Genomic DNA, 22,069 nt, shown 5'->3' with positions numbered 1-22,069 from the left:
CAGCATAATAAAAGCAGTCTTGCCAAATTCTGTTGTTACACGTGGGATATTTAGAGCCAAAATACTAGCGGAGCGAAGATTATAAACTGATGATTTCTGGTCAACAAACTAGTAAGATAGCTGGGTAAATTACCATTTATTGCTTTAAAAATAAAAATATGCCAGTGGAACCATCTACGCAGACCTAAAGAGCTAAAACCAGTTTCCTCATAAAGACAACAGTGATGAGTACGTGACTTGGTAATGGTATTAGTAATGAAACGTAATGCACCATGATAGACTGAGTCAAGTGTGTGCACCGTGGTAGAGGCAGCATGCATATAAATAACATCCCCATAGTCCAAGACTGGTAGGAAAGTGGCACTTATCAATTTCTTCCTAGCTTGGATAGTAAAACAGGATTTATTCCTAAAGTAAAAACCGAGCTTCACTCTCAGTTTTCTCAATAATTTTTAATTGCACAGCCCTAGTGTAATGGTGGTGGAGCTGGTGAGTGTTCATGTGAACTGTTGCCCAAACAACAAAGCTTTTGTGGATTTAGTTTAAAGTCAGTCGGGTTTTTTTCCGCTATTATCGCTTGCCGTTAACTGATTACTTCATATAAATGCACGTCATGCATATAGTTCTACAGTAAAACCCGCAATTTTCATGTGCAAACACTGTGGCATCTCTGTGGAGACATTATACACCTTTATTAATTATGCGAAAGGGCATAAAAACACGGCGAACTTCAGGTTTTCGTGTGCAGCTCCTGAATGCCCATGCACTTTCCAAAGTCTCTCTGCCCTTCAGTCTCACATTTACCGCAAACACAGAAAAATAAAGTTAGGGAAACTAAACAACCAAGAGAAAAATATGTCTACTTAAAATGCAAATTTTTTTCTTTACATCAGCATCGGGAGAATAACATTCTAATCTTGTTCACGAAAATGTGTCGCAAATGGCACAGAACGAAATGGAAATGTTTTCAGGGGACACCAATGAGTGACGAACCCAGCTGTGTACAGCCAGAAGCTGCATCCGAAAACGGAAAAATGCTGCCTTCGGAGGACGCATTCCAAGGTCGTGAGGCATCAAGGCACATCCGAATTCAATGTCAGCTTCACTTCCTGTCTCCTGAGATGCCTTCATCTGGACGATTTTTGAAAGATGCATAGATGTATCCTTCACTGCCCACAATCCTGTGCATTACATTCTGTGAAAGTTAAGCAAAAAAATAAGAAAGTTGCGGTCGGTAGTCAGTTTGTGTGTAAATGGATGTTTCTGATCAACGTTTTCCACTTTTGATCTCATTTCTAGTGAGAAATCAATATTGCAGTAATGAAATATCCACTTAGTTATCACCAAAGCTCTCTATATTTGCTTTAGATCATTAAACCACTGCCTCAGAAGCCTGTCCGAAATCAGTTGGGATGTTCTCATGACAAAGCAGCATGTCTATCAGCTGAATAGCTGTTCTTATGACATAAATGTCTTATTATTGCTGTAATTATTGCTATAATTACTGTTGCAAATAAATACATTTTATACAAAAAAGTTTTTGCAAAATGCTTTAATTTTCTGTGTGTGAGTGTCTCAACTTTAAAAATAGCCATTTCATCTTTGGACCCAATACATTACCTTACATGTCTTACCTATGAAACTTATTTAAACATAACATTACAATTATTATTTTCTTTACAATGTTACTGATGTATAGAATAATATATTACCCTCATGTTCTTTTTACATTTTGTGTATTGTATACAGAGTTGAATGTCATAAACATGTCATCTCTCTATGTTTTGCACAAGAAAAAAAAAAGAAAAAAAGTAGACATTGATGCCCCATCCGGGTTCGTTGCTTGAAATATTTCCATTTGTGTTCTGTGCCATTTGCAGCGCATTTCTGTATTTGATTGTGCTGTGAGTATTTGGTTGTGTTGTTAGACTTTTTACACCTCAATTGATTTAAAAAGAAAATATTTCATTGTGGTTCATCGTGAGGATTAGCCCTGACATCAGCAAGTGCTCCTCAAAGTTCCAGGTCAGCAAAAGAAGTGGAAAGATGGTGCAAATTAAAAACTCTGGCCTGAACCCTCATGTATCCTCCTTCATTAAAGGGGGGGTGAAATGCTCGTTTTCACTCAATATCCTGTTAATCTTGAGTACATATAGAGTATACTGCATCCTTCATAACTCCAAAAAGTCTTTAGTTTTATTATATTTATAAGAGAAAGATAGTCTGTAGCGATTTTTCCCGGAAAAACACGAGCGGCTGGAGGCGTGACGTGTGGGCGGAGCTAAAGAATCACGAGCGCCAGTAGGCTTTTGCGTTGAGAGCATGTGGAAGCTGTGACATTACCGTGAGGGAAAGCCCATCATCCAAAACAAACCATGGCTAACAGTCAGATTCAGCCGTATATTTATGATCCAGAATCAGATCCAGAGGCTGAAATTGAACAAGAGCAGTAGCAGCAACTACTACAGCAGGACTACTACTACTACTATGTAGTATGTATTGAAACTGTATATATTTGCTTAGCGGTTTTGGAAAATGTCTAAGTTCCACTTTATGTCATCTTTTTTTTTTTAAGGTGTACATGTGGAAAGTGCAGTTTGATGACAACATCGCATGTTGTTTACTTGATGTGCTTACGCGCCGATAGCTAAGTTAACAACACTGAGATATTTGAAGCAGTTTTACTCACCGCCTGCGGTTCCAACACACGATCGTGACCCTTTTTCGTTGGGACTGCATTTCGTTGGGACTGACTTCAGTGTAACAGAAACTCTCTAAATTTCAAATATAACTGAACATTAAACATCAATAGATGCTTCCATTCACTCATAAAATAACAATAGAAACATAAACTAGCATTTAATTTCAAAATTAATACCATCCGTATCCAGCCATATGCATATGCAAATCATTGTAACGATTCGACAACCAGTGAAACACAGGAAGACGAGAGATCCAATCGCAGGTATATTTAATAGAGGTAATCCAAAATCGTTGTCAAACATGCCATGGGTCAAAACCAGAATTCAGTCCAAACAAACAAAATAACAAAACAAGGAAGGGAACAGGAAGGGAAGGAATCGGAATGGAAACTTAGAATATGAGAATGAGGAATCTCGGGGAACATGAAGACTGGCACATCGAAGGGTAAGGACTCCATACAAACAACAGGGAAAGACAGGTATTTATAAGGAGACTAATGACAATAGATTGCCTGCACCTGGTGCAATTAACTGGAGTGCAATTACTGTGAAGACAGGACCAGACTAGAGGAATTCTAGTGCCTATTGTGAAGTATTAAGGGGAAGTGAGCTCACTAGTGGACACCCAGGGAAACAGAGACTGACAGCGTGACATTACCCCTTCCTCCACGGAGCAGCTGCCAGATGCTCCACCCGAAACCAAGGGAAACCCAACAGAGCAGAAGACCACCACAGCCGTGTGGTCGGGACGGATGCCCCCCAGGGTGGAACAGAAGACCACCACATCCTTGTAGTCAAGGCGGAAGCCCCCCAGGGCGGAGCAGAACACCACCACATCCGTGCGGCCAGACCAACGGGGGACGAAACTCTGGTAATCCCATGGTGTTTATACTGGATTCCAGAGGATCAGTGGTGACTTGACTCTGCTCATGAAGATTTTGGTTACTTGCATTTGTTCATGAAGATCCCTGGTGACTTGACTCATTCCTTGAAGATCACCGGTGACTTGACTCTGTCCTTGAAGATCACCGGTGACTAGCCTTAAAACCTAAAACTAACCTAAAAGGTCCTCAATATTTTCTATACAACAATGAATCACAATTTTTTTTGCTGACATTTTTTTATAGTGCATGAGGCACTGGAGAGGAGTGGTGTGAAAGCAATGCAGCTGACACCAACATATTTATTCATTCACACTGTATAGAATGTTTTCATCAAATAATTCTTCTTAGGGTGTTTACTCAGTGTGCGATGACACAGATGAAGGCTCAAGGTGATGCTCAGCGGTTTTGCTGTGGCTTTATTTGGAACTGTTTTCTTTTCATTTGCCATCGTTGCTTGGTTGATCACTAGGCTAATTCCGACATATATGTAATGATTTCCTGTTATTCATTCTTTTTTTCTTTTTCTTTTTTGCCCCAATACAGTGTGACAACAGTATACAATGGAGAAAAAAAGAACCTAAAAAAAAGTGTTCCACATTTTGACACATTTAATCACGGTTGAATACATTTATTTGAATTTAACCTAGGTTGTATAAGTAAACTTCATATTAATTCAGCGATTTCGTTTGAGTTCTGTGATGTATCTCTGATTCAGTAAGTGCTGTGGTCATTAAGCTAACATCTCAGTTTTGTTGAACACACCCCAAACGTAGTCCAATCACGGCTAAATTTGTTTTGTTAATTTCTGATGAAGGGAGCAGGTGAGAGGAGAAGTCCAAAAGTCCAAAAATAAGGGCCACCCTACTGTGCAGTGGAATTCTGAGCATCCGTCTGCGCCGAGCTCATGTCCGCCCCTCTGCCGGACTCAGCGCTGCCCCTTTTTCTGTAATCATACCAGCACAGGACACAGGACTGAGGGGAGCACAGGAGCCATGGCCGTGTTCTCAGCGCTTCATCTGCTCTTTCTGTTCCAGCTACTGACAGCGTCTCTCGCGCAGGTAAGACAGACAGAGCTCGCCCAATAACCTGCTCATCTGCTGCCTACAGTAATATCTGGACTGAGAACTGCAATCCGCTATTAGCTCACATCAGCCGCTAGCTAACGAGTTTGTTCAATCCAGGAAAGGATATATATATATATATATATATATATATATATATATATATATATATATATATATATATATATATATATATATATATATATATAAATTTTTTAAACGTTTTGTGGACTGATTATAATGTGTATATTGCAAAAGGCTTAAAATGAGTTTTGTTGGTGTGACTTCAAGTGGACGTCAGATATATTTTTACATGAATGAATCGGTTAATTTTGATGTTACTATATATATATATATATATATATATATATATATATATATATATATATATATATATATATATATATATATGGTTACCTTACAGGACATTTTTCTCACAGTGTAATGTGATCATCGCACAATAGCATCTTTGTGAGATCTTTGCCCACTTCACTCATTTCACTTCGTTTGTGTTCTGCATGTTGTTGTTTTTCTGAGTATTATAAAATTCTATTCAAATCACATTGTGACTAGATCATTTTCAGTTATGAACATATTTAATTCTAGCTTCACTCAGAAACTTTTGAGACATTTTGAGCTGAGAACTGACATCTATAAAAGATGTCTGTTGTTTACATTGATGTCTTTATTTGATTATTCTCATTCTTGATTTAGTGTTGTTTATGTCTATAGATAAGGCCGGGTCCTCGGGGTGCACCTGGAGCGCCAGGGCCGCTGGGACCCCCAGGGAAAGATGGCATCGACGTGAGTTCTAGCTTCATGAGTTGGTCTTTTATATATGTTTTTATATTCCGTTCCCTTCATCTGTTTGGGTTTGTTACACATTTTAGACAAAATTCACAAATATAACTGAATAGATTTTCATTCTGTGAATTAAAAATATCTCTCATCAATAATCTAAAACTTTCATGTAAATGACCTTCATTATATTGCAAGTGTGAATGGTAATGTTTTGACTGTTAGACAGGCTGTAAATGGTAAAGGAAAAACTCTCAGGAATTTGCGCGTGTAAACGATGAAAGCAGTGAATGTTTCCTTAGTAAACGAAAATCTGCTTTGCGCGAGCAGCAGAGGTGCAGTGACAGAGAGTCCATTCATGCAGTGTCAAATCAAACACAACCCAACCCCCTCCGGCCCCGCTGTCCTGCTCCCCACACTTTCTCTCCGAGTCGCTCTGCTTGGAGATGGCGAACAGCACAACCTTTTCGAACACTAAGTTTGTTTTTGCAAAAATGAATGATGGACTGCTGTCTAACATTGAGAAACTCAGTGACTGTTATCTGTGCAGGGTAAACCTGGCCCGGCCGGACTTCCTGGAAAGCCTGTGAGTATATCTGGATGTGCTACCTGTGAAATCCTCTCCTGTGAAATACTTTAAAGCACTGATTTTGTAAGTTTACTTTGCTTGTGTATTTAATGTGCATCACAATGCAAATTCTACACAGTGATGTAGAAGTGGCTGCCCATCCATATCTCTGATGATTTTTCTGATGATGCTCCTCTATAGATTATGAATAAATAATGAGGCAGAGCAGGGCAACATAGACCATGAGTCGAGTGTCATGTTTTAACTGCATCCAGCTGCTCACGTTACTCATGCAAAGCTTTTTTTTCAAGTTGATCCATTAGATGCAATAGATGACATGTAAACAAAGAATCGATACACTAATCATATCGTGTGCAACACAGTTTTTTTAATTCTCTTTTGATTGCAGGGGCCGAAAGGTAAAGCAGGTAAATCTGGGGCCGCAGGAAGCCCGGGACTGCCTGGACTCCCTGGTGTGGATGTAAGTCAGGATCATTTTCAATGCCACACACACACTTTTTTCTTTTATTTATAGAAAGGAAATCATATAAGCTCTAAACAAAATTAATGAAAATGTCCTATTCTGAAGGGTTTAACTGGTCCGGACGGTCCAGCTGGCAAGGATGGACCATCAGGAGCAGCAGTAAGTGACTCTCAGTTTTCTTTGAGTTGAGTTGAGTTGAGTTGAGTTGTCGAGTCACATAACATCATAACAAATTAAGGATAAATATGTAACCAACCACTTTTCTGTTTTTGAAGTGTGAATTATGTCTGAAGCTCATCTATATTAGTGAATGAATATCATATCACCTATTAAAACTACTAATGACTCTTGTAGTTTTGATTTTCAAATGTGTCAAGGCCTGAGCACAGTGTGCAGCTGTGAGCAGTTTTAATGAGGATCAGGTGACTGTAGATGAATCGGGAGTTTTCTCTAATCCAGCCTGGAATGTGAAGTTGTTCCAGCACAGGTTTTCTGTTCATGAGTTTCTTGGAATCAGCAGGAATCACTGTAATTCTGTATGGCTGGTGGTTCATGTGATGTCTTATAACAGTGGAAACAGTGCTTATTGACAACAATAGAAAAAAGAATAGAACAAGCTAGTGTTAGAGGCCTTTTTTTTTTTTCTTTTTTTTTTGCGGGAACACTTTCTATGAAGCCTGTATTTATAATACATTATAAGGGTATACTTACGGCATTATAATGAGTGCATAATGTATTATAAAAAAACTTATAATATGTTGTATAATCTCATGAATATTCATAAGAACAGTTTTAATATATTATAATATTTACTTGTTAGTGGTTATAGCTTTTAAGAGTACGATGATTTATAACACAATGAACAAGTTGCATCAATTTTTACAATGGATTATATTTCTCATAGTTATAATGTATTATAAGTCTAGTATTTCTGATGATACTTTACTTAAAGTGGTCAAAGACCACTTATGAGTAGTAATATTAATATTAATAATTCCACAGAATACAGTCTATTATACTGTAAATTAAGTAGATGTAATACAGTGATCATTGTTTGTTATAAATAATCATACTCTTAAACTTTTAACCACAAATATGTAAGTATTATGATGTTTTATAATTGTTGTTATGATTATGTATGAGTTTATATAACATATCATAAGGTTTTTCATAATGTATTATGCATTCATTATAATTCCTTAAGAATATACTTATAATGTATTATAAATACGGGCTTCATAGAAAGTGACTCTGCTCGGATTGAGTTGGGAAGGTCATTCCAACAGGAGAAAACATTTAATTTAAAAGTCTGTAAAAGTGACTTTGTGCTTCTTTGGGATGGCACAATCAAGCGACGTTCACTTGCAGAACGCAAGCTTCTAGAGGCACATAAGTCTGAAGTAATGAATTTAGGTAAATGGGTGCAGAGCCAGTGGTAGTTTTGTAGGCAAACATCAATGCCTTGAATTTTATGCGAGCAACTATTGGAAGCCAGTGCAAATTGATAAACAGAGGTGTGACATGTATTCTTTTTGGCTCATTAAAGATTAATCTTGCTGCCGCGTTCTGAATTAATTGTAAAGGTTTGATAGAATTGGCTGGAAGACCTGCCAAGAGAGCATTGCAATAGTCCAGCCTGGACAGAACAAGAGCTTGAACAAGGAGTTGTGCAGCATGTTCCCAAAGAAAGGACTTGACCTTCTTGATGTTGAATAAAGCAAATCTGCAGGATCGGACAGTTTTAGCAATGTGGTCTGAGAAAGTCAGCCTGTCATCAATCATAACTCCAAGGTTTCTGTCTGTTTTTGAAGGAGTTATGGTTGATGTGCCTAACTGGAAGGTGAAATTGTGATACCTCACCTCTCCAAGATACTTTGAAGGACCTATCTGAGAGGTAAGACTCAAACCACTGGAGTGCGGATCCCAAGATGCCCTTTGCCAGTAGGGTTGATAGGAGGATCTGGTGGTTAACTGTGTCAAGAGCAGCGGATACAAAGCAGGATAAGTGTTGAAGATTTGGATTCCGCTCTTGCCAGTCTTAGAGGGATGTGTTGATGATGTGAGTGAGTGCAGGTACAACTGCAGGAGAAATGGCTTGAAGGAGATGAGATGGAATAGGATCAAGCAGACAAGTAGTAGGATGACTAGAAAAGATGAGTGAAGAGAAAGATATGAATGAGTGAATGTTTGCTGGTAAGATGTGCTTGACAGATTGTTGTGTGGAAAATTGTGCACTGATGTTTTTAATTTTATTAATGAAAAACATGGCAAAGTCGTCAGCTATTAGAGATGAAGCAGGAGGAGGAGGAGGAGAAAGGAGCGAGGAACATGTTTTAGAAAGCATGCAAGAGCTTTTAATTTTGTTATGGTAGTATGTCCTTTTAGCAGTGCAGACAGAGAGGAAGAGAGGAGTGACTGATACACATTAGTCAGATACACACAGGTCAGAAGTATTTTTTGCCATACCATTTCAGAAGCTCTAAGCTTAGAACGGTGTTCGCGTAGAACATCAGATAACCAAGGGGCAGAAGGGGTGTTACGGGCTGGCCTGGAAGATAAGGGGCAAACAGTGTCTAAACAAGATGTAAGAGTGGAGCAGAAGGGAAGGAAGCAAGGATGAAACCATAGCAGATAGCCGCAGGTGAGAGTGCGTAGGTTACGTCGAAAGATTACATGTGGAGAAGTGAGTGATGTGTCAGGGACCATGTTGAGGTTAAGAGTGAGGAGGAAGTGATCCGACGTGTGCAGTGGAGTAACCAGGACATGATCAGTAGAGCAGTGTCGCGTATAAATAAGGTCCAGTTGGTTGCCTGATTTGTGATTATCAGTAGTTGACACACTGTTGAGATCAAGAGGTTTATCTAGATGGATGTTGAAGTCTCCAAGCATAACAAGGGGAGTACCATCCTCAGGAAAGGTTGAGAGCAGCACATCTAATATTTATGTTTTGTTTATGGAGATGATTTTAAAAAGCAAATTATATTATATCGGCCTACACTGGCTTATGTCTAAAGAAAATATATTGTAACAAAAATATATATAATAAGTACATATGAAGATTACGTTACTAGATTATGTTATGTAGGGTGAATGTGAACCAATCAGGTACTTGGAATAGATTTTTGGTGTTCACATAACTGAAACTGTACTTCCTAGCATGCTTTGTATGTGATGTAATGGGGAGAGTAAAAAAAATGAAACTAAGTATTGTTTTTTTTTTTTTTTTTTTTTTTTTTTACAAGATGACAAAAGTGGGAGAGTTTTATGTTCAGTGATGTTGGGATTTAGAAGAGATTCAGTTACTCTGGGTTAGCTGAAGATCGACGGCTTTAAGAAGCAGCCTTTAAGTACGTCTGAAATGACCTACAGTCTGAGTACATTTGAATTTGGTCTTACTTCACAGCTCTTAAAGGAGTATCTTCTATATAGTTTGAAGGTGTGTAGTATGAATGAAATTTGGATGTACTACATCTTACATGTTTTTATTGTCACATGACCTCTCATCCTCATGGGATGCTAAAGTGTCCTTCAGTTGTGTACTTCAGAATCTGGGCGTATAGGTCACCCGTGTACTTTTTGCCAAATGTTTTTGAATATTATGAATTTGGACATGCTAATCTTTTGGCATACAATTATTATTATTATAATTATTTATTTTTTTATATCAGGTTTGGGGTTAAATTACAAATGGTTGGTAGTCAAATTACATCCTAAAAGTATTTTATACATGATTACTTTAAATGTTAATATAATTTATTTCATTTAAACATTAATGTTAACTGTAACAGGCAGTTAATGGAAACAGCAAACAGTGATTATCTGACTCGGTCTGAAAAGATCCTATGATATGGTTTTCAAGTTTCATTCCCCTTGAAAAATATGCAAAATTTTAATAATTTTAACAAAATTAGGACAATCATAAAAATTGCATGTTATTTTATTTAGTACTATCCTGAGTAAGTGATTTCACAACAGATGTTTGCATACTCTACATGACAAAATAACTGAATTTAAACAAAAATTCCCCATTCAAAAATGCACGTACCCTTGCATCATAACCGCCTTCATTGACTTGCTTGTTTTCATTATTTTCGCTTTAATCCTGGTTCACTGACTCATTCGCTAAACTGAGCATCCAATCAGAGCTCTCACTCTTGACTATGGCCCTGATGTGTTGAATCGGGCAAACTGCCGCCGATGTGAGTCTGACCGTCGCTTGGTTTGTCCCGGCCTTGAGTACTCTAGTAATACTAGAGTACTTCTAGTTTGGAATACTAAGTTATAACAAAATGAATGAAAAATTGCCTTTTAAAGTGTGTATTTTAAAATACCGTATTTTTCGGACTATAAGTCGCACCTGAGTATAAGTCGCATCAGTCCAAAAATACGTCATGATGAGGAAAAAAACATTTATAAGTTGCACTGGACTATAAGTCGCATTTATTTAGAACCAAGAACCAAGAGAAAACATTACCGTCTCCAGCCGTGAGAGGGCTCTCTATGTTTTCAGTGTAGACTACAGGAGCACTGAGCAGCATAGAGCGCCCTCTCACGGCTGGAGACGGTAATGTTTTCTCTGGGTTCATTTCTCTGGGTTCATGTCAAATTAATTTTGATAAATAAGTCGCACCAGACTATAAGTCGCAGGACCAGCCAAACTATGAAAAAAGTGCGAATTATAGTCCGGAAAATACGGAATTCAGAAACGTTCATTTGCATTCAGGCTCTTTTTGCAGATAGCCTAAAAGTCTTATTATTAATTTTGTGTTGTATAAATAACGAAGCATATTCTACATTAAATTATGAGTTTAATCCCATTGATTAAAAATGTGCTATCAAATGGTCACTCTACTGTTCATCTTCAGCGCGCACAGCTCAAAACAGAAATCCAGAACATTAATAACTACTGTCATATAGGATAACTTTATAATGAGAGCACTATTGTAAAAATTGTGAATTGTTAGGGTTTCGCTGACGTTTAGTGTTAACTATCTTTTAATCAAAACATAATAACATTATTTACCTCGAATGAAAATCCTTAGTCGGGGACACCTCTACAGTTTAGTATGCTAATTATGTGTGATTGCTCACCAACAATACGTTATTTAGCACTATAATAGTGCTATAACAGGAAAAAAAGTATAAAACTGAGTGAATAAATTAATGAAACCAGTAAATCACTTCCTTGGGTCACTTAAAAAATCTGAAAAAATGATCAGATGATCTGACATTTACGTGAACCAATTATCTATGTGTATATTATCTATGTCTCAACAGCATTCTGATGCACTTACTGTTTCTCAGCTTGAAATATTAGACTTTTATCTTGAATATTGTTTTGTGTGTGTTCTTGTAGGGTGACCCAGGACCCCCCGGACCGGATGGACCCCCTGTAGGTGCCAAGCATCAGTAAATCCACAGTAAACACAGTGATATGACATTTCATCCTGTTTTCAACAGCACAGGACCAAATGATCCTCTCCAGTTCAAGCCCACACCATATTTGTTTTTCATTTGTCAGACTACCGTCATTACTTACATTCACAAATCATCTGTACAGCAAAAGTGCAGTATCATGATGAACATGTCAGTGACTTACGTTCTCTTCTCTTGTCTTCCTCAGGGCAGAGGCAGACCAGGAGCTCTGGTGAGTACAAGTACCAGAATTAGAGGAAGATTGATCAGAATAACGCATTAGCTATGAGGACAGATGGGTCACGGGCTGCGTTTATTTGCACTGGCTCTTGGTTATGATCATGCATTATCCTGTGAGGACACTCAACAAAAGAAAATGTTCAGCCAGTGTCAAGCATTTGCATTTGGGTGTGTTTTCTGATCTCAGGGTCTTGCTGGAGCTAATGGACTTCCAGGTGGACCAGGACCTAAGGGTCCGCCGGTGAGTGGCTCTTTACACACTTTGACAGCAAACAGAGCAAAGACGTTTATGTTGTTGGTCATGTGTTATTCATCAAACATAGATTTACTTTGATAAAAAACTACTACAGATTGCTATCTGCACTGCACAAATGAAAAACATTCTGGACGTGAAGAGCTACAGTAAGCACAGCACAGAGACAAGCAGATGAAACATGCTGCACATAACATCTGTGTCTGACAAGCTGCAAACTGATGTTTGACTGTGAATCTCTCTCTTCAGTCCACTGTGAATAAATACACACATAGATGTGGTTAGATGTGTATGTTAGCTGTGGAGCTCATGGAGCAGTGTTGTGCTGAGTGGCTCTGGTTTGTGTGATGGTTGTAGGGGCCCGAGGGTCTTCCAGGACTCCCTGGTCTTCCAGGCCCGGATGGACCTCCTGTGAGTACCTGCATATGAGGACTCAAAGTGCAAAAACACATTCATTTTATTAAAATCATTCAGTCTCATCTATACTTCTTCTTTTTAGGGACTTCCAGGAACTCTTCCTGAAGGCAGTGGTGATCTGCTGGTACGTTAAGATGATTTACCACTTTGGTATGAAAACTATTGAAGTGAAAGAATATATAAATTGTACTTTATACAAACAAACAAACAGATGCTTAAATTGGTTACAGCCAAATGTATTATTATTTTTTATTTTATTTTTTATATAATTATGGTTTGGTACAAACATATATTTTGATTTATATATTTAATATTAATCAAAATTATTTCTTCTAAAAGACAAAATACATTTGTACAACATAAAAATATTATAAATTATAAAGACCATCACTAAAAAAATGTTGGATTTACATTATTCAATTATCCACATCAGTTAATTGAATTAAGTTATTCTGAACTGAGCAAATGTCTCAGTATTATTTTATATGGTTCACTGGCAAGTTTTAATTCATTCAATTTCATGTATGCTTTTTGTCATATCACTGAAGTATACAGCAGCAGTAAATACATTCTGAGCCCAAGCCAATGCTGCTCTCTTCACCAGAGTAACAGAAACCCTTCTAACGCTCCTTGTTACGTCACATGCAAAGCAATTTTAAGCACTTGTTTAGTTCACATTCACACCACATAGTTAATCTACTATTAATTATATTAATTAAAAGCTTGGAAATCCAGTTTAGAAGAGAAGCACAGTTTCGTATTGTAGACCACACAGGTGATTGATTAGACAATCGATCAATATTTTTTTGTGTACCAGACTTTATTTTTTACACATAACCCAAAGTGTTAATGAATGTAGGTCAATATAATATAATATAATATAATATATATATATATATATATATATATATATATATATATAGTAATAATAAAATCTCCATGTTCATCCGGAAGAAGGAGGCGGGAACCGGTGCACAATCAAAATTAAACTTTAATAATTCCAAATAAACACAAAACAGCGCATCAGCCCCTCACGGACGACTGGTGCGCATAAATAAAAAGCAAACACAACTAAAAGCCCAGGCCTGGTCCTCTCTCGTCCTTCACTATCGTCGCTCCAGTTTTATATCCTTCCATCTCCTACGTGGGACTCGAGACCGGCGGTGGGGCGCAGATTTCCCAATCATTCCACCGGCCTCACTCCTTGTTCCCACGTCCCTCGGCCCCGCCCCACTCGCCACATATATATATATATATATATATATATATAATATTGTCCCCTTGGAATTATAAGGTTCTATCTGCATTCCAAGTAGTTTTGAGATATTGAGCTTCAAAGTTTTTGCATTCCATTCGACTGTGTAGACAGAACCTTATTGTTTTTTAAATAAAAATATAGGTGGGTCCGCAACACACATACACGCTGCTTATTAAACACAGGGACACACAGCAGCACACAAACATGCCGAAATTAAAGGATTGAATAAGATTTTTTTGTAGGCTAAATATATATATATATATATATATATATATATATATATATATATATATATATATATATATATATATATATATATACATATATATATATATATATATATATATATATATATATATATATATATATATATATATATATCCTCATAATGGATAGTCATCACATGTGTCAGATTTAGGCTATTTGCTCAGACACGAACAGCTCCATTTCATCTCGGAGATGCGGTCTGTCTTAGCGCTTGCCAAATTCCACCGTGTAAATAGCAATGGCACGAACTGGCTCTTAAAGGGAATGGAAGATGAGACTCTGATTGGTTTATTGCATGTTACGCCCCAAAAATACCCATTACTCATTAAGAGAATAGGGACAACCCATTTAGACCATGCTCCCAGGCGCGCCAAATGCTTTTCCGTCGTTAAAATAGCAAAAGTGGATTTGGAAACGCCCTGAGTGCACCTGCACACTTTGCTTTAGATCATTAAGATAAGTCCTTTAATGACTTTTATTTCAGTAGATTTCATCTAAGGCTGTGTTTGAAGTCTAGTTCATGTGTTTCTCTTTTCTTCAGTGATTCTGTTTGTTAACAGCAGCTGTTCATCACTAATGCTCAATCAGAAATTAATTCATCGCTTAATAACTATATAATTTATTAATATAAGAGTCGAATTTCCAAGTAAGATAAATTAAGATAAAAAATGGTTCTTCAATGTTTAATTTAGTTTGAGAAAGTTAAAAGTTAACTTTAGTAAACTAAATGATTTAGTTTCATTTATTCAGTGGAGACTGTTATTTGCTTTGAGACAAACTGAAGTAAACAGTTTTAAATGGAAATCGTGACAATTGTTTTTTTTTTTTTTTTAGTGTATACATACAGCATAGACATCCATCTTTACATCTGTGGTATTTGTAATGTGTAGAGAGGTCTGTTGTAAGTGTAATTCCATTTTCAAAAGATAAACAAACGAAATGTGTTGTTTGTAGTGTCCGGCCATCTGTCCTCCGGGTCCTCCTGGACCGCCGGGAATGCCTGGATTCAAGGTACTCAGCAACACCTCATAGAGTCACTGGACTGAGTTGAACTGAACTGAATCAACCCAACTCACTCGAACTGAATTAACAATTACACTTTTTTTAAATTAACTTTTTTCACACTGAGGAACTTCGTAATGTTATTGATCTGAACTGATCCAACACTGAACTCATTTGTGACCCTGGAGCACAAAACCAGCCTTTATTTAATTTATTTTTTTATTAAGCTTTTCATTGATGTATGATTTGTTCGGACAGGACAGTATTTAACTGAGATTTGAAAATCTGGAATCTGAGGGTGCAAAACTGTCAAAATACTGAGAAAATCATCTTTGAAGTTGTTCAAATTAAGTTCTTAGCAAAGAATATTACTAATAAAATTGAGATTTGATATATTTACGGTAGGAAATTTACAAAATATCTTCATGGAACATGATCTTTACTTAAAATCTTAATGACTTTTGGCTATTGCTAAAATATAGCCCAGCGACTTAAGACTGTTTTTGTGCTCCAGGGTCACATTTGAGCTAAATAATGGCATTATTGTCTGCTTTACAGCAGAATCTGAACTGTGTCCATCGTTGCGTTTCCATAACTGACACAATCTGTATTGTATAAAGCGCTTTTAACATAAACATGACTTGACGTCAGCATTGACATTATAACACGTGTTTCTTATTATATTAGATATCACAAACTGTGGTTCTGCTTTTGTGTTTTGATTTAGGGTCACACAGGTCACAAAGGGAGTAAGGGAGAGGTGGGGAAAGATGGAGAGAAGGTGAGATAGTGGTGTAACAGACTGAAACTAATGAACAGATGAACCTGAAGCAGAGAGGAGCTTGTTTGTAATGTGTTTGTGTGGCTGTCTCTTCCCATCAGGGTGATCAGGGCCCGCCGGGGCCGTCGGGGATGCCAGGGACAGTGGGTTTACAGGTACGCCTCACCTCAGCTAGACACTCACCATGTCTGCAGACATGCCTCTTAGAATTTACTTATTTCTTGGGTAGGGTTAGTCTCATAAATATGTCATTATTTGCTTTTTTAGTTAAAGGAAATAAAGAAGTTTTAAAGACAATATAGCAAAACAAAGAAAAATAGCAGTAAAATAAATGTAGTTTGAGTGAAGAATGGAGTTCAGACCTCAGTGAGGTTTGCTCGTGGAATCTGAATCTGTAGCCTTCAAGGCAAAGCCTGCCACCAAAAATAATCTTGATCAACAGAGTGCTCCTGACTGAACTGGGCTTTAATATAAAGTCATGCATGTATACCATTTAAAATAATATTTTTATTTTATAATATGTACACTTATACTACTAAATAATGTCAAAAATGCTTCCGTTAATGGTTCTTGTCTCTCACAATTAGTTACAAATTACATTACAATTTCATTACAATTATTCAATTATATACATGATATACAGTAGGCTATTGTTGATTCAAAATGGAGAAAGTTCACTAGGGGATATTTTGCATGATCAGAAATTACTGCCTGTAACAATTCTGTGATAAACCAGTTATTAATGTTTAGATGCTCAAACCTTGCACTCGTTCACTGTTAAACTGAAGTGTGGCACTGGATCTGCCCACAGCAAAGCCATCTTCTTGAATTTGATTGGCATCCCAATCATTTTGACTCCGCTTGTGCTGTTAGAGGCAGACCACCCTAAAAATGTAACTTTTTAAACTTTGAATCATCCTAACATTAATGAGAGTAATGGTGTGCAGCAGAGCAGCATCAAGAATATCAAATTCTGGGGGTTCAGTTCCGCCATTTCTAATTTTGTGGAGCATCTGAGGATCAGCAAAGTCAGCAACATCAGCAACTTTTCGTTTCTTTCTTTTAAAAAATGGTGCACTGGGATAACAATCCCCAGTGTTAAACAGTTGTTTAGAAGAACTGAACAGGATAGAGTGTAATATAATAGAATTTATCAAAATGAAAACAATGTGAGGAATTCTATTTAAACACGAACAACAAAACACATTGTACTGTATGTTGTGGGAAACACAAATATCCAAATTCTAGCTAGTTTTTTTCTCCTTCTTCTTCTTCCATTGATGTTTTGTGTGTAATGGTGTGTTAAAGGGCTCTCGAGGGCTGAGAGGACTCCAGGGGCCAGTGGGAGCAGTAGGAGACAGAGTAAGAGCAGCACCCCACACATTTTACTGAAATAGACACAGTCATATGCTGAGTCCAGACAGCTGTGCTCTCTCTGTAGGGATTGCCTGGCTTCAGAGGAAAACCTGGAATCGCTGGCATCATTGGAAAAACTGTACGTGTATCATCACACCATTGCACATTAATGTTTGCACGTGTTTTTTCTTTAATGTGTGTTTCTGTTAGTAAAATATAAAATCACCAAAAGTTTGATATGTGTGGCTTCTGAATAGGGTGATGTTGGTGAGAGAGGACCTCAAGGTTTCAGAGGACCCAAAGGAGAGATAGTAAGCACATCACTTGCTAGATATAGTTTCTTGTAGGCCCCCCATACTTATTTCAGTGTAACATCAGAGTGATTGTGATATTGGCATGGATATGTCTTCCTCTGAATAGGGGAAAATAGGCCCCAAGGGACTCCCTGGAGGCGTAGGACCTAAAGGAGAACCGGTGAGGAATGGTTTTATTTACTGACTCTTACGAGGAGCGTTAGATTTGCCCATTATAATGCTGTGTGTGAACCGCAGGGCATCCCGGGCAGGGACGGGAAGGATGGCACCCAAGGGCTGGATGGTGAAAAGGTAATCAGCAGCTGGTTTAGAGAGCGCTTATTTGTGGTGATGCTGACGCTGTGTGCTTGTGTTGACAGGGAGATGCTGGGAGACCTGGAGTAGCTGGTGAGAAAGGACCAAACGGCCTGCCTGTACGTATTACCCTTCATTACACTGTCCATGATCAGCACACAGACTAAACATTAATATGGCAAGAGTAAATTGAATGTTAATAAGTGGTGTGACAGCGTCATTTTTGCCTTTCATCTCTGCTTGTTTTTTAGCTGCAAATTTTCATTCAGGAAATCATCTGGTTGTTCTGTTCAATAATCATTTTTGAGTGTTTTATTACTTTTTAGTTGCTTTGTTTGCTGGCTTTTGTAGCATAGTGTAACTCGCAACAAGCTGAACTCTATCTGTGTGTAATTCAGGGTTTGCCAGGAAAAGCTGGTGCCAAAGGTGCCAAAGGAGGAGTTGTAAGTATTTCATTCTGTTTGCAACTTACATGAGAGCAAGGCCATTTAGAGCTGTAAGATGAGTTAAATATATTCAGATAACAGAGACATACAATCTTTATTTTTTTAGATATGTAAAGATTTCAGTTTCTGTACCTTTCTGAGATTATAGATCCTCTTTAAGATTGTTGAAACTGTTCACACAGGATTCATTTTCAAATTGTTTCTCTATGTACACTTGCACGAGGGGAATGTGTGACACTAACAAGTTACTATTCATTTTTTTCATTCCACTTCTCTGCATCTCTCATAAATTGTCCTGATTTATTGGTCGGTGTGAATATTTTTAAGCATAAATTTAAACATATTTAGGATGTATGAATGAACTTTATTTAAAAAAATGAAACTATTAAGTGTGGAAGACTGCATTAGGAGGTTTATGGTTGCAGTAATGTTGGGATGCTCACTGTACTGCTGCACACCAAACCAGCAGCATATACGGCCTGTCATCACTCTAAACAATAGTGTGTTAGCTCAACAACAACCAAATTAACGTCCATTTTTCTTCCAACTTCTAATGAAATTATGTTCAGCTAACAAACTATATTGTGCTAGAAAAACTCATTTGTAGGTCTTCAACCAGTTTACTTAATCTTATTTATTTTTATTTTTTTGTTATAATCCATAACAATCAGCACACACTAAATGTGACTTATTTACATATTAAGCTGTTATTTGTCACTGGCATTAGCGCAGTCTTTGCTAATAAAGTCAGCGTAGTGTTTTTCTGGTCATGTGCTCTACTCTTCAGCACAATGGTTATCATAAAACATAACATAACAGAAACTCTTTTAAATGTCAAACATAACAGCATTAAACACTGACAGGTATTTCCCTTCACTAAAAACACATTAAAATAACTTAATTTTAACATTTACGCTCCTTATCCAGCCATATGCAAAGCATGATAGGAACTAGAAATCGACTACCTAATTTCCAAAGTTACTACAATTTAATTTTAAAATGAAATTTGAGTTTAAATTACGCACAATATTAAGTTAATTCAATGATCAATATTATTATGTCAACTGAACTCTTAATGATGTTTGAAACTGTTTAATTTAATTATTAAGCATGCATTTATTTAAGTTATTTAAGGGATCAGGTCACCTGAATCATTTTTTAGAGTGTGTTGTTAAGCTACTTCTTTGATTCAAATGTGCATCAAAATAATTCCTTTGCACGTGATTAGAAATAGTGATACCATCCATTATTTCTAAGCTTACATTCATATAATTAAGTTCATGTAACTCTCTTTCATGACATCTGAGTAGCTCAACATCAAATGTAATGCTAAGTTTAATCTCATTATGTTTACTTCAGCACTCACGGGGGGCTTCTCCATCCCTTATTAGTCCTCGTTTCCGTTCCTTGTGTTCTAGCTCCTTGAAGGAAACAAGGGTGGAAGAACTGACGAAAAAAGTATTTGAAGAAGGAATTTCACTGATCACTCATAGTGCAATCAGTTACATTCAAGGCATCTTCCCTTTTGTTGTTGAAGTTTGGTTAAGACATTTTAAATGAATGTTTTGTAACCGCAAAGATGAAATATGAAGAGGAATATGAATTTATGCTTCAGTGCTTCCTAGTTCAAGCATCCTCGCTAAGCTTCCTCCGGATGGACAGTTTATGGTACTTTCAGCTCAAAATGACAGCCATGCCATCTTTTTTCCTTATTGGTCTGGTGTTTCTGACTGTCAAACAGTCTGAGGTCTATTTCACCCTGAAATGGTGATTAATGCAAGAATCCTTCTCCGTTCAGGGCAGTCCAGGAGAGATGGGAGAAGCAGGGCCGTCTGGAGAGCCAGGTATACCTGTATGTATCTGACTCGTGACCAGATATGATCCATTTCTGACATCTGTAGTGTAGTAATGCATGCTGTAAGATCTATCAGATTCTCAGCCAATGTTACTGCACTCCCAACTTCTGTGATTGTACAATATATACAGGTCATTTAGTAGAATCGTATGGGCTGACTGCTACATGCTCTGATTTTACTAAACGTGACTTATCCCACAGGGTGAGATTGGCATCCCTGGAGAGAGAGGAGAGGCTGGACCCAGAGGTGTGGCTGTAAGTAAATACAAAGCCAGCATCAGGGACAACATTAGACGCTGATTAAAAACCGGCTGAGCAAGATTCATTTGAAGTTACAGAGTTCATGGTGTTATGTTATGGTCAACATAAAACCACAACTGACAAATCCCCATTTTTCTTTTTCTGAATGAGTTGTTGAGCTCAGATTGTAAGACTGACTTGTAACACATAATAGTGCTGTATTAGACTGGGACTGTGGTGCTGAAGTCATGAAGTCATGCTCATCTGAGCAGAAGGTCAAGCAGCTGATCCTGAGAGATGCGCATGTTATTTATGTGCTGCGGTCAGGAGAGCTCCAGCATTTGTGGTTGTTCATTGTCAAGCATATACTGTATGTGCTTGTTTAACAGGGTGGTGTTGGACTAGTTGGAAACCCTGGAGCGCAAGGTGTTAAAGGATTCCAGGTGAGTTGCATTATGGGATTATGTCAAGTGCCACGACAGAAAAACATGTGAAATATGCCTCACAGTCCATGTGTTCTGAAGCATAGGAGTTTGGTGACTGTAAATATAATGTATTATTTGGCAAAAAGTCATGATGTTGCTCTTAGGGCTGAGAGCTCGGGAGCAGTAGTTGTGTGTCAAGGTTGATGAAATGTATTAAGCTTATGTTTCCATACAGGGTGTTAAAGGAGCTTTAGGTGATCCAGGTCTGCCTGGTCCTACTGGAATCAGAGGAGGCTTTGGTGAGCGGGTGAGTGACACACATCTGTCTGTCTTTCTACTGATGTTAGAAGTATCTAGCCTGTGTCAAACTATTGAGTTTTTCAATTAACTTTCCTTTTCTAAAAACATGCACAGATTCATATAGACAAACACATTAACATATATTATTTAGTTTTGTTTAATCACAGACACAATAAAGAGCATATTCTCAGCAACTCATAGTGTAATAACTGCACATAATATAAAAATTGCTCATAATGTATTAAGTTAATACTTATTATCATTATTATTGTAATAAAATGTTCATAATGTAATCATTTTCTCAAAACATAATAAAATCTTGAGCTCATAATGTAATGATAATTTTTCAATGTAATAAAATCTTTTCACATAATGTAATAGGTTATTGTCTGAGAAATGTATTACATTATGAACACACTGTGATAAATTATAATGCAATCACAGTTCATAAGGTAATACTAGCACATCATTTAAAACAATGTTTACAATTTCATAAAAAACGTAATAACAATTTTATGTTAAATAAGAAAATTAGGCTTGTTAGTCTGTATTTTTATATAAAAAAACTGACAAATTTTGTGATTATGATGTGCTTCTTCATCTATATATATATATATATATATATATATATATATATATATATATATATATATATATATATATATATATATATATATATATTCGTATATTATCGTATTTTTGCATTATT

The 22,069-nt window shown here is 37.1% G+C and overlaps 1 protein-coding gene across 1 annotated transcript in view; it reads left to right on the top strand.

The window, feature by feature from the left end:
- The first annotated feature begins 4,443 nt into the window (after nucleotides 1-4,443).
- LOC113068633 (collagen alpha-3(IX) chain-like) overlaps nucleotides 4,444-22,069 on the top strand; it is a 29,056-nt gene continuing 11,430 nt past the window's right edge. Inside the window, exons 1-24 of the mRNA XM_026241410.1 lie at nucleotides 4,444-4,644; nucleotides 5,380-5,451; nucleotides 5,996-6,031; nucleotides 6,423-6,494; nucleotides 6,603-6,656; nucleotides 11,854-11,889; nucleotides 12,121-12,144; nucleotides 12,340-12,393; nucleotides 12,763-12,816; nucleotides 12,905-12,946; nucleotides 15,302-15,358; nucleotides 16,077-16,130; nucleotides 16,232-16,285; nucleotides 17,439-17,492; nucleotides 17,572-17,625; nucleotides 17,744-17,797; nucleotides 17,907-17,960; nucleotides 18,038-18,091; nucleotides 18,160-18,213; nucleotides 18,493-18,537; nucleotides 20,339-20,392; nucleotides 20,597-20,650; nucleotides 21,025-21,078; nucleotides 21,296-21,367. Of these exons, the coding sequence (XP_026097195.1) occupies nucleotides 4,579-4,644; nucleotides 5,380-5,451; nucleotides 5,996-6,031; nucleotides 6,423-6,494; nucleotides 6,603-6,656; nucleotides 11,854-11,889; nucleotides 12,121-12,144; nucleotides 12,340-12,393; nucleotides 12,763-12,816; nucleotides 12,905-12,946; nucleotides 15,302-15,358; nucleotides 16,077-16,130; nucleotides 16,232-16,285; nucleotides 17,439-17,492; nucleotides 17,572-17,625; nucleotides 17,744-17,797; nucleotides 17,907-17,960; nucleotides 18,038-18,091; nucleotides 18,160-18,213; nucleotides 18,493-18,537; nucleotides 20,339-20,392; nucleotides 20,597-20,650; nucleotides 21,025-21,078; nucleotides 21,296-21,367 (1,278 nt within the window). The 5' untranslated portion in view covers nucleotides 4,444-4,578. The remainder of the gene's footprint in view (nucleotides 4,645-5,379; nucleotides 5,452-5,995; nucleotides 6,032-6,422; nucleotides 6,495-6,602; nucleotides 6,657-11,853; nucleotides 11,890-12,120; nucleotides 12,145-12,339; nucleotides 12,394-12,762; nucleotides 12,817-12,904; nucleotides 12,947-15,301; nucleotides 15,359-16,076; nucleotides 16,131-16,231; nucleotides 16,286-17,438; nucleotides 17,493-17,571; nucleotides 17,626-17,743; nucleotides 17,798-17,906; nucleotides 17,961-18,037; nucleotides 18,092-18,159; nucleotides 18,214-18,492; nucleotides 18,538-20,338; nucleotides 20,393-20,596; nucleotides 20,651-21,024; nucleotides 21,079-21,295; nucleotides 21,368-22,069) is intronic.

The sequence above is a fragment of the Carassius auratus genome, linkage group LG48F (genome assembly GCF_003368295.1).
Source record: "Carassius auratus strain Wakin linkage group LG48F, ASM336829v1, whole genome shotgun sequence".
Taxonomy (NCBI): domain Eukaryota; kingdom Metazoa; phylum Chordata; class Actinopteri; order Cypriniformes; family Cyprinidae; genus Carassius; species Carassius auratus.
This window is presented reverse-complemented; position numbering and strand designations above follow the sequence as displayed.